This window comes from Mustela putorius, unplaced genomic scaffold, assembly GCF_011764305.1.
Source record: "Mustela putorius furo isolate JIRA1106 unplaced genomic scaffold, ASM1176430v1.1 tig00000056_pilon_pilon_pilon, whole genome shotgun sequence".
NCBI lineage: Eukaryota > Metazoa > Chordata > Mammalia > Carnivora > Mustelidae > Mustela > Mustela putorius.
In genome coordinates this window covers 1,204,279-1,225,168 of record NW_025421263.1, presented here as the reverse complement: position 1 = coordinate 1,225,168, position 20,890 = coordinate 1,204,279, and the positions used below count along the sequence as shown (strand labels likewise).

Here is a 20,890-nt window from a genome sequence, read left to right as displayed (position 1 = left end):
TCATGGAGCCCAATGCAGGACTCAATCTCACCACCCTGAGATCACAGCCTGAGCTGAAATCAAGAGTTGGATGCTTAACCAACTGAGTCACCCAGGTGCCCCTCAGCTCTTTTTTTTTTTTTTAACATTTTATTTATTTATTTGACAGAGATCACAAGTAGGCAGAGAGGCAGGCAGAGAGAAGGAGAGGGAAACAGGTTCCCTGCTGAGCAGAGAGCCTAATGTGGGGCTCCATCCCAGAACCCTGGGATCATGACCTGAGCTGAAGGGAGAGAGGCCTTAACCCACTGAGCCACCCAGGTGCCCCCCTCAGCTCTTTTTTAAATTAAGTTTTTATTTTGATTCCAGTAAGCGCATGGTTTTATATTAGTTTCAGGTATACAATATAGTGGTTCAACAATTCCATACATAACTCAGTGATCACCATGACAAGTGCACTCCTTAATCTCCATCACCTATTTCACCCACCTCCCCTCTGGTGACCATCACTTTGTTTTCTATAGTTGAGAGTCTGTTTCTGGTTTGTCTTCTCTCTCTCTCCCTCTCTTTTTACTTTGCTTATTTCTTTTGACCTTAAATTCTACATATGGGTGAGATCATATGGTATTTGTCTTTCTCTGACTTAGTTCTCTTAGCATTAGCTAAGCTCCATCTCTCGCTCCATCTATGGCCTTGCAAATGGCAAGAATTTCATTCCTTTTTATAGCTTAAAATATTCCAGTGTGTGTGTGTGTGTATGTGTGTTTGCATATCTTTATCCATTCATCATTTGATGGACACTTGAGCTACTTCCATAATTTGGATATTATAAATAATGGGGCTACAAACATAAGGATGCATGTATCCATTCAAATTAGTGTTTTTGTGTTTTGGATCACAGGGTAGTTCTATTTTCAACTATTTGAGGAACCTCCATACTGTTCTCCACAGTGGCTGTATCCGTTTGTATTCCTACCAAAAGTGCATGAGTGTTTTTTCCTCCACATCCTCACCAATACTTGTTTCTTGGATTTTTGATTTTAGCAATTCCACAGGTAGGAGATGATATCTCACTGTAATTTTGATTTGTATTTCCCTTATCTATATTTTAGATACTAACCCTTTATTGGATATGTCATTTGCAAATATCTTCTCCCATCCCTTGGCTGCCTTTTAGTTGTTGATTGTTTCCCTTGCTCTGCAGAAGCTTTTTATTTGGTGCAGTTCCAGTAGTTTATTTTTCTTTTATATCTCTTACCTCAGGAGACATATCTAGAAAAAATGTTGCTACACCAATGTCAGAGAAGTTATTGCTTGTGTTCTCTTCTAGGATTATGGTTTCAGGTCTCATATTAAAGTCTGTAATGCATTTTGAATTTATTTGGGGGTAAGTCATAAGAAAGTGGTCCAGTTTCATTTTTATGCATGTAGCTGCCCAGTTTTCCCAACATCATTCTTTGAAGATATTTTTTCCCATTGGATATTCTTTCATGCTTTGCCAAAGATTAACTGACCATATAACTTTGGTTTATTTCTGAGTATTCTGTTCTGTTCCATTGATCTGTGTCTATTTTTTTGCCCATATGATATTGTTTTCATTACTATAGGTTTGTAGTATAACTTGAAGTCTGGAATTGTGATACCTCCAGTTTTGCTTTACTCTTTCAAGATTGCATTGGTTATTTGGGATCTTTTGTGGTTCCATATAGATTTTTAGAGTTGTTAGTTACAGTTCTATGAAAAATGCTGGTGGTCTTTTGATAGGGATTGTATTAAATCTGTAGATTTCTTTGGGTAGTATAGCCATATTAACAATATTTGTTCTTCTAATACATGAGCATGGAATGTCTTTTCCTTTCTTTTTGTCATCTTCAATTTCTTTCATCAGTGTTTTATAGTGTTCAGAGTAGAGGTCTTTTATTTATTTTGACTAGGTTTATTCCTAGGTATCTTATTCTTTTCAGTGCAATTGCAAATGGGATTGTTTTAGTTCTTTTTCTGCTGTTCCATTATTAGTGTATAGAAATGCAACATATTTCTGTACATTGACTTTGTATCATGCAACTTTACTGAATTAATTCCTCAGTCCTAGCACTTTTTTGGTGGAGTCTTTCAGGTTTTCTATATAGTATCATATTACCTGTGAACAGTGCAAGTTTGACTTGTTAACAATGTCTTTTATTTGTTTTTGTTGTCTGATTGCTGAGGCTAGGACTTCCAGTATTATGTTGAATAAAAGTGATAAGAGTGGAAACAGTATGGATGTTCCTCAAAAAGTTAAAAATAGAGCTACCCTGTGACCCTGCAATTCCACTACTAGGTATTTATCCAAAGGATACAAATATAGTGATTTGAAGGGGCACATGTGCCCCACTGTTTACAGCAGCCATGTTCACAGTAGCCAAACTATGGAAAGAGGCCAGATGTCCATCATCAGATGAGTGGATAAAGAAGATGGGATATATATAATGGAATAGTACTCAGCCATCAAAAAGAATGAAATCTTGCCATTTGCAATGAAGTGGTTAGAACTAGAGTGTAGTATGCTAAGTGAAAAAAGTCAAAGAAAGACAAATACCATTTGATTTCATTCATATATGGAATTTAAGAAATAAAACTGATGTACATAGGAGAAGAAAAGAAAAAATAAAATAATATAAAATCAGAGAGGGTGGTAAACCGTTATGGACTGTTAAAGACTGTTATAGACTCTTAACTATAGGGAACATGTGGATAGGCTGGGAGGGAGGTGGGCGGGGGAGGGGTAACTGGGTGATGGGCATTAAGGAGGGCACTTGATGGAATGAGCACTGTGTGTTGTATGCATCTGATGAATCACTAAATTCTACCCCTTAAACTAATAATACACTATACATTAATTAACTTGAATTTAAATAAAACAAAACAAATGGTAAGAGTGGACATCCTTGTCTTATTCCTGACCTAAGGGGGAAAACTTTCAGTTTCTCACCATTGAGTATGATGTTCACTGCAGGTTTTATTAAACCTTTATTATTGAGGTATGTTCCTTCTAAACCTACTCTGTTGAAGGTTTTTTTTTTTTTTTTTTTTTTTTTTTAAAGATTTTTTTTTTTTTTTTTTTTTTTTTTATTTATTTGTCATAGAGAGAGAAGCGAGAGCAAGCACAGGCAGAGGCAGAGGGAGAAGCAGGCTCCCTGCCAAGCAAGGAGCCCGATGTGGGACTCGATCCCAGGACGCTGGGATCATGACCTGAGCCGAAGGCAGCTGCTCAACCAACTGAGCCACCCAGGCGTCCCTGTTGAAGGTTTTTATAATGAGTGGATGTTGTACTTTGTTAAATGCTTTTTCTTTATCTATTCAAATGATCATATGGTATTTATCCTTTCTCTTTCTCTTATTGATTTGGGGTATCATGTTGATTGATTTACAAATATAGCCTTTGTTTTAATAGTTACCTTAAATACCTGAAGGAGATATATATATATATATATATATATATATATATATATATATATATATATCTTTCCTCACCATACACTTTAGTTTTTGTAGATAGGTTTTTTGCAGATTGGATGCTTAGCTAGGCTTTTATTAATTCTGCCTTAGGTTTCACACCCTGAATGAATAGAGCATGAAGTACAGCCAGAACTGAAAGACTGGCGTACTGTGTGGCCCTTTCTGAGTACGCAACACATCCAGAGCATGCACATGGACTTCTTGATTTCCTGGCAAATTCAGGAGCTTTTAAAAGCTCTTTCTCCACATTTATCTCCTTTTCCAAAGTCTTCCTTCCCCAGGTTTTTGTTCTTTCTATTGCTTGCCTTAGCTTTTGCTCTTATGTGCTTTTGGCAAATGCCCAAATGCCACCCATTGCTCTGCTCCCTTGGGGAGTTACTGTACAGATCCAAACATACATCCTCAGTGCATTGTGAATAGAGTCTGTATCACTCCCTCTGATGCTAGCAACCTGCACCAGGAATTCATACTGCTGTCTTCAGGACCAACAGCAATCTGGAGAAAGGGAGACAGTAAGCAGGAAATTTTAAATGCCACAACACTCTCCTATTGCAGCGAACCAGCTTCTTTATTCATTATGCTTTCCTCTAGTTGTAAGTTTTTGGCCAGATTTTAGACTTCTATGAAAGTTGACCCTGACAGTTTTGCCAGTTGTTATTGTGAAGGGACAGAGCCCTGATGTTCCCTAGTCCACTATTTTTAGTGACTTTGCTCCTCTTATTTTCTTAAAATTGCTAATCTGTACTCATATAAAGAAGTCAGTCTCCTTTAGACATTGATTTTAATAATACATCTCTCTAATATATATGTAAACAGGAAAATATAAGCCAGGTATATTGCTTAAGATATTTCTACACTTCATATTCATTGCTTGTCTGCTCTGAACCACTTTTAAGTTCAGTCTTTCATGTTTGGACTTTCTACACAACACTACTCTCTGCTCCCCCTAGAGAGTTTATGATTTAGAACTTCTTAAAGGGCACTCTCCACTGTCATCCCCAGGACTTCACTCCCAGCCTCTGACACCCACATACAAGCAATGACAAACATCGTAACTGACACACTGGTAACTGTCATATGAATCCCAATTTCAACAAAATATGAAGAAATATACACCTAATAATTGGCAATACGTGGAATGTCTTTTTCTTAGAAACCAGATGAGGAAATTATTGATTTGGCTAACACGGGACACAGAAAGCAACAGAAAGACATTTTGGGAGGGCTAGAGAGTTGGTGGAAGGATCTGACCAGTCAAGCAGTAGAAAAGCCCTGTCAGCAGAACCATCAGCATCACACACACGGGACCAGGCAGGTCTGTAGGATATTCAGAGTTGAGTCATGTGTCAGTTGCTTATGGTAGGAAATGGATTTAAAGAAGTGGGCAGTGGAGGGTTCATAGTTGGAAAGTGAAACACTAATGTCTTGGCCAAGGACTTTTCAGAAGATTCTGAAAAACAGAGTAATGTGACGACATCTTCCTTCTCAAAGATCTCTTGGAGGTCATGTGAAAATGGTTTGCAGGAGGAAGATTGTGAGGTCTGTGGCTCTGTGGATGAGCAAGTGTGACAGAAGTGCTACCAAGGGGGTAGCTGAGGAGCTGGGCTGTGGCAGGAAGGAGGGAGACAGTACAAGCTGACTGAGGGATAAGTCCACTTGACATGTTGGGAAGGCAAACCACTTCTCCTTTGTGTTTTTACTATAGGGAATGTGAGAAAATATATGGCAGATTGGACAAATGACCCATAAAATCAAATACCTGTTCACAGCTCTGGCTACTGCTTAGTCCGGGGGCTTAGTCTCACAAATGACAGAGGCTGAAGTGAACACAGAAATGTTTACCTATCGCAGTAGGTTTTTATTAAAATACATAGGATTTAATAGTATCAAGTGACCCCAACACATAGGGACCTTGAGTTTTTACTATATTGGCCCTTGTCTTGCCTTTTCAAAATTAATACATTTGGAGTAAGATTTACCCAAGAAAGTCTATATTTGTATCTTCACTATTGTCTAACATAACACACACACACACACACACACACACACACACACCCACATAAAAATATACCAGGAAGTTAAAATTAGCCCTAAGGTAGGTTAACAAAGTATGTAATGTGATAGTTGAGAGTAATAAACTGAAGAGGGCGCTAAAGTCAGCAAAGTCTCTTTCCTCTCAAAACTTCATTTTTACACTTTAGATACCACTGTTCACAAAACATTTGCACTGTTTCAGATTTTAATTGGGAGGAGACCTGTTTTTGTTTCACATCTTGTGCCATATGAAGGGTCGAAAAACGATCCCTTATTAGAACGGAGTTATGGTCACTGTGTTATGAATGCAGAGGAGGAAACCCAAGTAACTTTCTAACCCTGACAATGCTCAAAAATACTAGAACATACTGAATTTTTTTAAAAAAAGATCTTATTTATTTATTTGACAGAAAGAGATCACAAGTAGGCAGAGAGGCAGGCAGAGACAGAGAGGAAAGCAGGCTCCCTGCTGAGCAGAGAGCTCAATGTGGGGCTTGATCCCAGGACCCCAAGATCATGACCTGAGTGGAAGGCAGAAGCTTATGAGCCATCCAGATGCCCCTGAAAATTTTAAGCATTTTCAGCTTCCTGGGTTTCTAAAAGACTGATGTGTTTAGAAAGCCCATCTCACCTGTACTCAGCATAGGAGTGTCCTTATAAACATGGGGAATCCAAAGGTTCCAACCTTTTACAGAAATGCTTTCTTACTTGATGCCTTCCTTTCAGCAGTTCTGCTAAGAATACCAAAGACTCAGGAGGTTCAAGTAATTATTTGAAACAGACCCCTAACAATGAGAAATGATGAAGAACAGCTCAGTATTTATCTTGAATAAATTTATAGTAGACTAGGAAAGGGCAGAAAGTGGAGATTTCAAGAAAGGACTATGAACAACTACCATCAAAAAACCCGGAAACTTCTATTATATTTTAAAAAGTAATTTGTCCTAAAATGTCACAACAAATCCATACTTTGCTGGTCTATGATCTCTCCCTGTAACTCCCTCTGGAAAAAGGAAGAAAATATTGAAGAAATCGAAAAGTGGTTATTTAATTAGTGCATAATACATTTTTATCTTTAAAGATTTTATTTATTTATTTGACAGGCAGAGATCACAAGTAGGCAGAGAGAGAGGAAGCAGGCTCCCTGCTGAGCAGAGATCTCAATGTGAGGCTGGATCCTAGGACCCTGAGATCATGACCTGAGCCCAAGGCAGAGGCTTTAACCCACTGAGCCACCCAGGCGCCCCTAATTAGTGCATAATACATTTTAAAAAGTTGGCCTAACATCTCAAGCTCAATCTTAATCTACTAATCACACCGAATTATTTTTATGAGAATATGGTTCCTCTGTATATTTATTTTACATCCTCTAATTGATTGCAGAGGGCTTCAGTAGTGTTTCTATGGGTTTTTAAATAAATAAGAACAGAGAAATTTGTCTGGGTATGCATGAGCCCACACTACATGTGTCACTCGGTTTTACCCTTCGTAGGAAATTAATCAATAGTGTAACATCAACACCGTGTGTCCTCTCCAAGTAATTATAAAGCAGTAAGTTTGTTGTTGTAGGAAACCTATTAAATATCCATAGTACATCATTAGAAATTACCTCTGGAATTTGCAGAAACTGGAGCAATTTGTGTAGCATAGGTTTTTGGACACAATGTCTGATATGTGAGAAGCCGAAGGCAAGCATAAATGTGAGACAGAGGCCATGTTTGAATAGGGACAGTGATTTAATAAATGGAGTTGACCAGAAATGACCAAATTTCAGGAAACTTAACTAACAAAATCAATCCATACTGTGTTTTCATGTGTTTTACGGTATGAAGAGCTAGCAATTTAATAATCTATCAGAGCTGCAAGTACAAATTTTCTCCTGAAGACCCAGCTGCTTTAGATTCAAAAGGTCTTCTCTGGAATACTGAGGCAAGAAAGAGCCCGGAAGTAAAAAACAAAAACAAAAACAAACTGGAGCAGAAAACACCGCCACGAGATGGCACTGCTTTAGAAGATCTAGAAGGGACGTCAGCGCGCAGGGAGCACGGGGCCTCCGGGCCTTGCGTTTGCGCTGCTCTGCGTGGTTCCAGCCGGCCCTCGGGCCTGGCTGGATCAGCGCGCGCTGGAGGCTGCTGTATTTAGGGCGGCCGGAGGCTCAGACAAGCGTCGTGACTCCTCTCCCATTTGCTGCGTTCCGCAGTCCCGGACTGGAAGTTCCAGCTGCGACGCCGAGCCTTGACCTCCAGTGCCTTTGACCCCTGAGAAGGGCCAAATTGGGCCCCGAATTCTCGGAAAAGTGCGAAGCAGGCCCCTCCCATTGCGCCGTCCAAGCCGCCCCAGATGTGGACCAGGGTCTCCGGGACCGGAGCCGTGGCTGGAGAACGTCCCCAGGCTCTATCTTCAGCACCAGAGACGCCCTCCCCCAGCTTGAGCTCCCCCTGAGGATGGGAACCGGCCCGGGACAAGCCGCGGCCAAATCCCGGTTTTGATTTCACTGCCGGGTGCGAGAGCGAAAAGGTTCCAAACCCAACAAACAGGAAGAAGAGAAAAAGCCGGAGTGCGGGCAGAGGGAGGGTCATTCCCAGCAGAGGCGCAGGGGCTGGGCCGGAGCTGGGGCGGGGAAGAAGCAGCGCCCCTTCCCCTCTAGCGCGGGCCTGGGGTGAGGAGGGAAGGAGCAGCGGGGAGTACTGCAGCGGGGCGGGAGCGGGGGGTTTCGGCGGTGGCTCCGGGGCCTGGCGGGGCGGGGGCTCGCCGGACGCGGCCGCCCGCAGCCCCCCTCCCCACGGCCCGGGGCGCCCCAGCGGTTCTGTAGTCGGGGCGGGGCGTGCGCGTCAGCTCGGCTAGAAAAGGCGGCGGGGCCCTGCCCAGAGAGGTGACAACCGCGCTCAGAGTAGGAGCCCAGCTCGACGCCGCCATGAGCGCCGCGCTCTTTAGCCTGGACGGCCCGGCACGCGGCGCGCCGTGGCCCGCGGAGCCCGCACCCTTTTATGAGCCGGGCCGGGCGGGCAAGCCGGGCCGCGGCAGCGAGTCGGGGACTCTGTCCGAGCCAGGCGCCGTTGCCCTTGCCATGTACGACGACGAGAGTGCTATCGACTTCAGCGCCTACATTGACTCCATGGCTGCCGTGCCCACTCTGGAGCTGTGCCACGACGAGCTCTTCGCCGACCTCTTCAACAGCAACCACAAGACGGGCGCGGCAGGCGCCGGTGCGGGCGCCCTGGAGCTGCTGCCCGGCGGCCTTGCGCGTACCCACGGCACAGCCGCCCCGCGTCCGCTCAAGCGCGAGCCAGACTGGGGAGACGGCGACGCGCCCGGCTCGTTGCTGCCGGCGCAGGTGGCCGCTTGCGCGCAGACCGTGGTGAGCCTGGCGGCCGCCGCACAACCCACACCACCCACGTCGCCCGAGCCACCGCGCTGCAGCCCCGGGCCGAGCCCTGCACCTGGCCCGGCACGGGAGAAGAGTGCGGGGAAAAGGGGCCCGGACCGCGGTAGCCCGGAGTACAGGCAGCGGCGCGAGCGCAACAACATCGCGGTGCGCAAGAGCCGCGACAAGGCCAAGCGGCGCAACCAGGAGATGCAGCAGAAGCTGGTGGAGCTGTCGGCCGAAAACGAGAAGCTGCACCAGCGCGTGGAGCAGCTCACGCGGGACCTGGCCGGCCTTCGGCAGTTTTTCAAGCAGCTGCCCAGCTCCCCCTTCCTGCCGGCCGCCGGGGCCGCCGACGGCCGGTAACGCGCGCCCCGGGGGCGGGAGAGACTCACCAACGACCGATACCTCAGACCCGACCAGCCAGGGTGCGGAGCGCGCCCCACCGGGACGCAGCGAGAGCCGCTTGGCGCCGGCTGCATTTCCTTTGGGACGCGCGAGCGAAGGAACCTACAGCCTGGACTTAACCACCACCGAACTTCGAGAGAAGCTATGTGTTTATTTCCCTTAAATTATTTTTATAATGATAGCTTTTCTACATCTACTCTTATTGATGCAGCTAAGGTACATTTGTAAGAAAAACGACTTCTCAAACCATTTGTTATTGTAGATAAGAGGAAAAGACTGAGCATGCTCACCTTTTTATATTAATTTTTACAGTATTTGTAAGAATAAAGAAGCATTTAAAACCACTCCTGATTCCTGTATTTACAGTGACTCCTGAATGCTGGTAGCCCCAGGACCTCGCTGGGGAAAGGCACATTCCAGTGCCAGGTATGCAGCAAGGCAGCGGGAGGCCGCGGGACCCAGGTGTGTGTCCATGAGGGGAACCAAGTTCCTTAGAAGAGGAGGGTCTGTTTTGCTTTTGAAAGGAGCCACAGTCTACCTCCAAATGTTAATATTTGCCCAGGATCTTGTTCATGCTAGCAGCTTTTTGTGGAAGGTGCTCCCAAAGAAGTAGCCGGATTTGGGGAGGGGGCTGGCTTGTCGACTGACCCTGCAACTGATTTAGGGGCTCTATGAAGAGCTAAAGGGCTCCCTAATTTTAGTTGGCTGCTTCAAGGGGTGAGGGGGTAGTGGAAGGGCTCCGGTTATCCGATAGTCATGTCTGACTCATCTTTGGCTTTCATGGAACTTTGCTTTCACTTTTACTCAGCCTTCTGTACTGCTTCAAACACATTCTCACATTCTCAAAGTGTATGTAAATACAATAGTCCTGTAGGAGATGCAAAGGATAGTCAGAAATCTTGTCATGGTAATGTTTCAAAGTTTAATCAGAACAAATAGAGCCGTTTGCCTTTCTCCCAATTAAAGTGGGTACTAGGCACCCTTTCTTGCTCTAGGTTAGGTCTATATTATGTAATTAACTGTGGCCTGTCATCATATTGTAAGGGAGGAAACAAAATACTGTCTAAAGATAATCTATTCATCATTTTATATTAATTTAAATCTCTGCCAACAAAGCAAACATAACCAATCACTCCTCTTCAGTCTGTAATCTTGGCTCTCTGTACACAGTACCCAGCAAGATTAAATAGGTCTATCTAGCATGAGTTATCTATACCTCTGTGCAGTACAGCCTTAATCCCACCAGGTAATTTACATATACTTTATGGGTAACAGTTTTACCTCTGGCACAGTTCCCCAAAATTAAATACCAAGATTATTAAACCTTCCCAAAATTATTAAACGGCAAAATGTTTAAGTTGGATATGTACTGTGTAGTAGAACAGTTGTATTACAATTTAGGACAAATACTTCAACTCTGCAGGGTGTTCTTTGGGACACCTTAAATAACTACAAGAAAAACGTGTTGAATCACGGTAAAATTTAAACACTTAAGAATTACAAGTGAACACAATTTTTTTCTTGCCTTTTTACTATTAATTGCTTAAGATGAAATACAAAATGAAGACCTCAGGCTTATTTAAGTTTTAATAACATGTTACTGAATTTGCAAAAAGGTAAAAATATTTTAACTAGAAAAAAATATTTTGTTTAGTTTACAAAATAATCACACTAACATTTGCCCCAGGAAAATCAAGATCAGACAATACAGTCGCTCTACCCATAGTTAACAAGTAACTACCCCAAGCGGGCAACTGCATTGCAAAGTTCACAGATCCTACGGCAACCAGCAGTGTTCTGCAGAGCCTCTTCCTGTACTCAGGAGCTCAATTTCCTCCAATCCAACGCAGATAGCTGGGTGGGTGGTTATGGACAGGACAAAACAATTCAACAACCCCACCTCCTTTCCGAGGACACTCTTCACTTCATAACTCTGCAGTGATAGAAGGCACACTGGTTAAAGCAAATAGAGCCAGCCCTGAACGTTCTGTTCCCAACAACACGGAACACACAGGGCAGAGCAGAGAAGGTCCTTTGCTCAGTCTGTGACCTTCCACTTTATAACATGGGTAAGGAAGAAAAAAAAAATTAAGGGCTTGATAAAAACTCTATTACGGCAAATGAAGGAACTCCTTTTTTCTGCTGTTTGTTGGTGGACGCAAAGACAAGCATATCCGAGCTAAGCTGTCCTATGAGAGGAGCTGGGGACAAACGTACAAAGGGATATGCCCTGTTCTCTAGCAGGAAGGCTGGGGGCTGGGCATGCATCATGGTTGCAGCTGTCTCCCACTTCCTTTGGGACACTTCCCCAATCTAGCAACACTTCTGGTCAAAGGATTTCCTGGTACTTTGCCCCAAACCTCTCTCAATAGGATCCCATCCCATTGCTTCTACAGTAACACTGAGCCAAAAATGTGTTGTAAAAAGCTTTTTCTTCACATTGTTTGATGAGTATCTTACGGTGATTGGTTAATCTTAGGCAGGTTTCATCTCTAGATGAGAACTCAGGGCAATGGACATCAGGGGCACAAGATGACTAGGCTAGGAAGGTATGGCAAGGCTTTGTTGGTCTCAAACCTCAACATTTTCTTCCTGGGGTGGGGCAAGGGGCTGAAAATAAGAAGCAGCTCAAAAGCGTTGGGATAAATCAGATCTGTGGCTTTACCAGAGACAGAAGAAGCCCTAGAGGGTAATGCATTTTTTCAGAGGTTTCTTTGCTACCACTTGCAGAATACTATCTGGGTTACCTCACTCCTCTGTACAAGACACTTTTTTAAATAAAGATTTTATTTTTATTTATTTGTCAGCAAGAGAGAAACCACAAGCAGGGGGAGGGGGAGAGGGAGAAATAGGCTCTCGATGCAGGGCTTGATCCCAGGACCCTGGGCATGACCTGAGCCTAAGGCAGCTGCTTAACAACTAAGCCACCCAGGAACCCCTATGTGCAAGACACTTACACATCTCTACAGTATCTTGGTTCAGTATGTTTTAGCTCACCCATTCCATCATTAATGTGTCTTGGCAAGGGAGACGGAGGCTGGAGGCTCCAACAACATGGCCAAAGTTGGCACATCTCTGTGTCCTTGGTGCCTTCCCATCAAAGGTGGGCACTTCACTGCTGTCACTCTGGATCCTGGGCTGGCCTCAGTGACTACTGCTTATGATGAGTATGGTGGAAGGGACATTGAGTGACATCCTCAGCTTGGTCAGGAAGGTGCCCAGACTCTGCCTGCCTCTCTCAGAATCCAGACACATGTCCTGAGGGAATCCAGACTATGTGGTATCTGGCCAGAGCCCGAGAAGGTCCTAGGCAACAGGAGTATGACAGCCAGCCAGGGACTGAGGGTGTTCTGTGACTCTAATCCAGCCTTTGGGGTACCAGCTGATGTCCTGTTGGGCAGAGATGAGTTGTCCTGGCAGAACCTTATCCAAATTGCAGGTCTGTGTGCAGAGTAAGTGTAGAGGCCACTAAGCTTTGAGATAGTTTGTTCTGAAGCAATACACAGGAGGATCAATCTGGGATGTGGGCACTGCTCTAATGCCAAACCACTGTATTTTAAGTCAGACACGGTGTGAAACACTTAGTGTATTCACTTATAGAGTTTGGACTTCTTTAGTGAAAATTAGAGTAAGGTCAACAGAGTGGTTTAATGGAGGGAAGGGGGAGTAAGAGTTGTCATCAGGACAGGTGAAGAGAAAGAACTAAAGTCTCTGCCTGGACAACCATGGCTGAAGCCTTCCTCCGCTTCGCTTATCTGTGACACTGATGTCAGGTTCATGGGCCACTGCCTTGATCATTCATCAAGGGCTTGCTGTGAACCCATGAGGGGCCTGACCCTGAAAAGATGGCAGAAAACCAGCCACAGGGGTGCTGGTGCAGAAGGTACACACAAGGCTGTGCATAGTGAGGGGCTGTCCAGGTTTGGGAGGATTGAGGTAGGCCAGCTGGATACTCATTTACTGTCTCTTCCCACTTTAGCTAGCCTTGCACATTTGTGTATGGGGAAGTAGAAGGCCCAGGCACTTCTACACTCATTTAGGGTAAAAGTACAGATTCTAACTTGAAAAAAGTCAGCAACAGATCATTTCTTTTTACAATGTCAGGTTTCACAGCTAAAGTTTATAATAACTATATCATAGCCAATATTAACTATATCATTTATAAGTAGACATCAATATATTTGGGGGGAGTTAATATGGAGAGGTTAAAAAAAAATCACACCAGCAAATGCAAACACACTGTTCATATGAATGTAATGAATGTGTAAAATGTATCTCTATTTTTATAAAAGGCACCCTCTATTTTCCTTTAACTTTTCTTTTTCCTGAAAGTAAGGAAACAAACTCCAAATTTCCTATCACTGTAATGTGAGCTTGAGAACTGACATGTACAACGGCAGCGGACTCCATTGTTTTCACATCTGTAAGTTGAACCCATTAAAGTTAAGGCATAAAACTTAACACTCATGTGTCCTAACCAGAAACAGCACATCTGTTCTAGGGAGTAGAGTTCTCATGGAAAGCCTAATGTGATTCTTTGGATTTTGGCAAATATGCATTCTCACCCAGAAAACTGACAGAATCCAGACTGGAAAACTCATGCTTTTGTCAACACAGAGGTCCTTCTTGTACCCATCTCCTATCAGCTTCTTGCAGGTCAGATATAAAGTCCTGATCATCCACTCTGAGTAAAACTGGAGGAGGGGAGATGAACTTCTGTCCCTCCAGGTTTGCAATTTACTCTACTTTGCATGGTGTCAGCTCTGATAACAGGGCACCCAGAAAGGTAACACTAGAGGCTGTTGCCACCCTGTGCCCCTCACCTGTGCCCCTCACCCAGTGCACACATGCACACACAGGCACATAATCAGGCAACACATGTACACATGAGCACAGACAAGTGTATACACACAAGTACACCCATGGGCAAACCCAGCTACACCGATACACACACACACACACAAAAGTACGGTTGTACACATGACCTCTTGAGCTCTTTAGAAGTAGGGCTTTGCCTACAGGCATACTGGAGTTAAGAAGTGTAATATATAAAATGTATAAGTCAGCTTCAGTCAGAAGGAAATCAAATGAAGAGGCAGGATTTCTGCCAGGGCCTCCTCCTGGTCTCTGGGTCTCTTATAGGGAGGTAGGGTAATCAAGGGCAGTCCATGGCTGGAGGCTTCCTAGAAGAAGCACCAGGAAACCTGTGAGAAACCAGTGGGAGATCAGGCCCGAATCTGGTAGGGCCCAGCCAAGGCCACATGAGGAACTGCACCTCTGTGGTTGTGTGAGACTAAAGGGAGCTATGTGCCATCCCAAGTGCTGTTGGTTCTTCTTTGTTTAAGTTGTGGGTTTTGATTCATTTGCTGTGTTCTCCTTAAGCAGGAGTCTTCCCCACACTTTCCTCCAACCTTTTCCATGGAAATATCTTGCCTCATAACGTAGATCTACCATCTTTAGGACCTGTTTAAAGCTCCCTCTAATTCATCAGCCTTACCCAGCATCACACCCTTCTTTCCTCATCCTCCCCCACCTCAAAGACCGAGAGATGAGGTGACAAGGGGTCAGCCAACAGGTACTACTGTCTTGTCACACATTAAACATATAAACTTCAGGAACAATAGAAACAAACACACAAGGATTCCGGTTACCCTCCCCCCATTCTATTACGTAGTCACTTGTGGGGATAACAATGTACCCAACAGAGACAGTAACTGTGAACCCTGCACTCTTATTTCTTCAGTGGTAAAATGTGGATTCTGCACCATTGAGACGTTGCAGAGATTAAATAAGACAACGTGTGAGAAAAGTGGTAAGCATAGTTCTTAGTCCATTATAGTTATTTACTTACATTTTACTTTAAACATTCAGGGAATAACTAGTTCATAAACCCTCCTACGGCCTAGTCTATGCATCAATCCCTACCTGCGAAGCAGCCCTTTAGATAAAGGTTTGGTGCTGAGCTGGAAGTGTCACAGAGTTGCTTTAGGGAACGCCCAGGCTGGTGGGCTTTATCCCAGGGTGGGAGCCAGATATGCTTTTTAGAGCTCCACAGGCAGTTTCACCTGAAATCAGGGTTGGAAACCATTGTCAGACCAGTGATCCTCAATGATCTTATTCATGGGTTTATCCATGTTCCAATTTAGTCCAAACTCTGAGAGCCGTGGTTTTGAGGAAGGAGTACAAATTGCTGTTCTGCCTCCTCAAGCTGCCAGCACCTCCTAAGGGGCAGGGGCTTGCTGCCACTGGAGAGAGAAGACCCTCAGAGCTCCAGAGGATGGATAAATTCAGCCTGTGTTCAGACTGCAATCAGAGCTGGAATTTGGCCATGGGACCCCATCAGAAAGTTCTATAGATGATCACCCAGCTTTTCACCACAACCTTCCAGCTCGCCCAAGTTTGCTATTTGCAGGTGAACCCTAACACTGGCCCTGGATAACTTTTGTGACCTGGGGGCTGTGCCCTGGCATCACTCCAGTAGTCAGTGTTCAGTGCACTTCTCTGGGGTTCAGAGATTCCTCAAGCCACTTGTGGTGCTTTTAAATGGCTTGGACAAGACAGAGGTGGCATCTCAAGGACAGACCTCTCTTATTCATGAGGGCCAAATTTCACAAGGAAGAAACTGTCTCTAGACCATAAATTATATATATTTAGGTGGTGGTTTTCCTGGAGGAGCATACCACTTTATTCAGCCTCACACCATAGTAACTCTCAGGGAAGGCAAAACAGTTCTGAGAAATAATGGTCAAGTTTCCAGTTACTCATTCTGGAATACCCAGCAATTAAAAAACACAAAATGTGTGTCTCAGATATTTCTGTTCTATTAACATGAATCATGGCAGTAGGACTTGAAATGTTGCCGGTCTATCATCAAAGCCAGTGGGGTCATATTCATATATCTTCTGCAAGTTTGGTCAGGAAATCATTCAATTCCAAAAAGAAAAGGATCTCATAAACCGACACAAGTATTTGTCAGGGAATGACAGCAGTAAGACTTACCCGTGTCTTGGTACAGTCTGAACACTTAGCATGCACACAATGATACTGTGAGTACATGTTGTAAGTTGTAAGTGGAAGTACACAGGACAGGGATCTTCATCTGGAGAGGAGATCCACTGACTCAGGGCTTAAGAACACAGGGTTGCACACCTGGGCTGCATGTCCCTGGACTTACCCCATCCTCACAGACGGCAAATCTCAGGAGTGAAGAAATACTGGTCTGGGACAGCTGCAATAAAAGTGGGGCGGGCTGATTAATTAACTCCCAGGGCTGAGGCAGGTGCTCATGTTCAATCTAATCATGTTCAATTAGGTGTTAATGTTCAACCTCCATCTCTTTAGCAGCTTCCACCTCAGAGCCTTATGTTAAACCTGACTGTAAGTTATGGATGTGGAAAGACTGCTTTCCTGAGGGGCTGTCCTTTCCATCCCCTCCCCAGGGAAGAAACAATAGATGCTGCCCTCTTGGCTAATGCAGCAGAGCGGCTCCATGAGGTGGAGTAGGAAGCACATGACCTCTTACACCGCTCCTACCTTGACCTTCACTGTGCACTGGGGTCGAGAGGGACAGTCCAGGAACACCTGCAGGTGCCTTCTGAGAAGAGGGGAGGTGACCACCCGGGAGCAGTCCCCACAGGAAAAGGTGTCTCTGTTGTTTGGAAACAAACAGGGAAGATAAGACTTGAAAAGGCACAAATCAGAAGAATCTAGCAGTAGACAGACATTTTTTTTCTAAACACGAGTGTTTGCTAATATAGAAAAGGGGGATTTACTCTCAGAAACCAAGTTCCTGAAATAGGCCAGAAGAAACTCAGCCTGTTCTGAGGGATCAGTGTCAGCTTCTGGCTGATGGCTGCATGGGCAACTGATGGCCCAGGGGATGGAAAGGACACTCAGGCAGGAAGCCTCATTCAAACTAGGCATAGAGGATGACAGTAAACATCCCATGAAGTGAAGTGGAGGCCCTCTGCTCAGCAAGCGGAAGTCAGGGCTTCCCACCTGCCTGAACAGGAAAACCTACTTCTAATCACCAGTAGTTATCCTCCTTCTTGCTACCAAGTAAAGCTGTAGTACACACTCTCCTTGTCTCTAAAAGAATCCAGTGATGACTTGTGTATACATAAGACCACCAACCCATGAGGCATCAAGAAAATACTTGCCCCTTAGTTAATAAGTAGGAAAGTAATGAGCATGCCCCTGTCTGACAGGTAACAAAGTCACCTTGGGAGGCTATGCAGTAACTCTGGTTGGGGAAGGAATATCTGTTTATGTAGCTGTTCACTGGTCCCTAGAAAAGTCTGCACCCCTACAAAAGAGAAGCTGTATAGTTACCAAGTTTGTCTCATTTTTTCAGGTTTGCCCTGTGTTTTTATTTTTTCTCCTGATAATAAAAGAGCTGAGTACCAAACCTGGCTCTACTTTCCTTTAAGATAGGAGGAACTGAAAGGACCAGCAAAAACCTCTGTTATAAAGAAGTAAACACACCTAATGCTATGGCCTCAGAGCTGCAGTGCAGGAACTTGATTTCCCTTAGTAGGGGAAGGTGGCCTGAAGCAGGGTGGCAGTGGAGCCCCTAGGACTGGCTGCAGCTGCCCTGGGGTCTTTCAGGCCAGCTCCCGCACCCTTACCTGTCTCCTGGGCTCTGTTCCAATCTCTCGTTGCCACACATGTCACAAGTGGGCCAGGAGAAAGCAGTGCTCTCATCCACACCAATTACAGTGCCTAGGCCCAAGAGAAAGCAAAAGCTGGAGTTCCAGTGGCTGTGTCTTCCCTCCCAAATTCTCTTTGTCCCTCAAGACACAGATGGTAACATGAGATTCCTTAGACCCTTTTTTCTCAATTATGAGTTTATATAAATGGTCCCAAGCTTTTTATAATTTTCATGTACTGCACAAACAAAACTACAACAGTAAAAAGTAAGTTTTAAAACTTGTCCACATTACTACCCAAACAAGTATTTCTACTCTGCCTCATCTTTTTTAGTCTTTTTTTCCAGATGCATACATACTGAAATCATTATAAGCAAACCATCAGGGCACTGTCTCATTATACTTTGTAGGTTGCTGTAGAGCTGTCATAAGGACTGTCTTATCGATATTCCATTTAGGTGATGTGTCAGGGTTCCTTCCATATTGTACATACAGGTCTGAGGCAGTGGACAACTTTCCACAGAAGGCCTTTCCTGTACTAAGGTCCCTTCCTTAAGATAGATTTCTGGCAGCAGAACCACTCTGTCAAGAATATGAATATTGGAGATAGAAACACCCTTTTTAGGAGGTGTTTCCCACAAGGATTTCCTGATTCACACTTTCACCATTCATTTACAGAGTGCTAGCTTCTCTGAGCTGCATGCTAGCATCACCTTGCTATTTGCCTCCTTAATAGGTATAATGGAATTCCTTATCATAGTTTCTACTTCTTTGATAAGGAAAGAGAAATATTCTTATTGCTTTGTTCATATCTCCTCATATGTGATTTCTCTGGTTTCCTTCTTTTTTAATCCAATATTTGTGATTTATTTATTTAACAAACAAATATGCATACAATGCTACTTAGTGTGGGATATATATTTAGCACAAAATATGTAACAATGAATGCTACAGTCCCTACTCTTGTCAACGCCATTGTCTGGTTGAGATGACCAAATAATGAGAAAAACATCACGAATATGGGAGAAAATATTCACAGAAAACACATCTGATAAGGGACTGTTATCCAAAATATACAACGAACTCTTAAAACTCAACAATACAAACAACCCAATTAAAAGATGGGCCTAAGACCTTCACAGATATTTACAGATGGCAAATAAGCATATGAAAGATGTCAAACATCATGTGATAAGGGAAATGCAAATTAAAACACGGAGAACACACACACACACACACACACACACACACACTGCAATTAAAAATGGGCAGAGGAACTGAATAGACATTTTTCCAAAGAAAGCATTTGGATAGCCAAAAGACATATGAAAAGATGCTCAACAATACTCATCATCAAGAAAATACAAATCACATTCACAGTGAGATATCACCTCACCTGTTAGCATGGCTAAAATAATAAAGACAAGAAATAACAAGTGTTAGTAAGGATGTGGAAAAAAGGAACCCTAGTGCACTGCTGGTAGGCAGACAAACTGGGGCATCCACTCTGGATAAGAATATTGAGGTTCCTCAGAAAATTAAAAATAAAAATAATTGAAACTCATGTAACACTAGAAGTCAACTATACCTAATTAGTAAAAAAAACAAAAACAAACAAAACAAAAAACACCCAAACACTCCATACCTATTAGAATGGCCAAAATCCAGAACACTGACAACACCAAATTATGGTAAGAATGTGGAGCAACAGGAACATTCATTCCTAGTTGGTGGTAATGCAAAATGGTGTAGTTATTTTGTCAGTTTCTTATAAAACTAAACATAGTCATACCATATGATCCAGCAATTGTATTTGGTGGTATTTACCCAAAGGAGCTGAAAACTTATGTCCAAACAAACACTGGAATAAAGATGTTTATAGCAGCTTTATTCTTAATTCCATAACTTGGAAGCAACCAAGCTGTCCTTTAGTGGGTGAATGGATAAATAAGCTGTGGTACCTCCAGACAATGGAATATTACTCAGCACTAAAAAGAAATGAGCTATCAAACTATTAAAAGACATAATGATGCTCATTGCTTAATGCTCATTGCTTAGTCAAAGAAGCCAGTTTGAAAAAGCTATATACTGCATGATTCAAACTTTACAACATTCTGAAAAAAACAAAACTACACAGACAGAAAAAACCTCAAAACTAAACAGATAGTTAAAAGATCAGTGGTTGCCAGGTATTAAGGGGGAGGTAGGGATGAATAGGTAGAGCAGAGGACTTTTAGGTTAGTGAAACCATTCTGTATGATACCATAGTAATGGATACATGTCACACATGTCTAAACCCATAAAATGTAAAACACCAAGAGTGAACCCCAATGTAAACTCTGGACTTTGGGTGATTATGATGTGACAATGTAGGAGATACATATATATCTCTCTACACATATACATATATATGTATATATACATATATATATATATATATATATATACACACACATACTACTACACACACACACACACACACACACACACACACACACGTGTATATATATATATAATCAACTGTAACAAATGTACCACCCTGGTGGGGGATATTGATAGTGGGAAACTCAGTACATGTGTAGGGTATGGGGAAACTCTGTACCTTTGCTATAAACTCAAAACTTCTCTAAAAATAGTCTGTTAAAAAATACCATGAAATAAATGCTACATTGAGAAATGGAAAAGGCTCCTGGAGATAGAGAAGAGAGGCCCTCTACAAGGTAAGGGAAGGCTTCCCAAAAGAAGATACATGAGGTGGGGCTGCAGGTGAGGTGGAGGGCACAGGCTGACCCTGTATCCTGAAGCAGGGCTGGAGGCCAAAGGGGCATGATGGAAAGGCAGGTGACATGGCTGTGAGGTTGGGAGACCCAAGTCACCAGGGTCTTAACTGGGGATTTTAGACTTAGAAGCCAGTGAGGAATTTTAAACAGGAAATTGAGATGGTCTACTTTCTTGAAAT

General features: G+C 43.5%; 2 protein-coding genes across 5 annotated transcripts in view; one reads left to right on the top strand and one right to left on the bottom strand.

The window, feature by feature from the left end:
• The first annotated feature begins 8,236 nt into the window (after nt 1-8,236).
• Nucleotides 8,237-9,627, top strand: CEBPD (CCAAT enhancer binding protein delta). The gene has a single exon (XM_004780198.2). It carries the CDS (start codon nt 8,426-8,428, stop codon nt 9,239-9,241), a length of 816 nt encoding a protein of 271 aa, XP_004780255.2. The 5' UTR covers nt 8,237-8,425; the 3' UTR covers nt 9,242-9,627.
• A 564-nt stretch (nt 9,628-10,191) lies between these two features.
• Nucleotides 10,192-20,890, bottom strand: part of SPIDR (scaffold protein involved in DNA repair) — a 603,350-nt gene continuing 592,651 nt past the window's right edge. For 2 of the 4 annotated variants that reach the window (XM_045081470.1, XM_045081503.1), the window contains exons 17-21: nt 19,328-19,339; nt 17,911-18,004; nt 16,817-16,931; nt 16,458-16,511; nt 10,192-11,216 (exon numbers count right to left, since the gene is read on the bottom strand). In XM_045081470.1, coding sequence (XP_044937405.1) covers nt 11,061-11,216; nt 16,458-16,511; nt 16,817-16,931; nt 17,911-18,004; nt 19,328-19,339 — 431 coding nt within the window. In that variant the 3' untranslated portion in view covers nt 10,192-11,060. The remainder of the gene's footprint in view (nt 11,217-16,457; nt 16,512-16,816; nt 16,932-17,910; nt 18,005-19,327; nt 19,340-20,890) is intronic. The other 2 variants (XM_045081547.1, XM_045081571.1) reach the window with 1 other exon arrangement.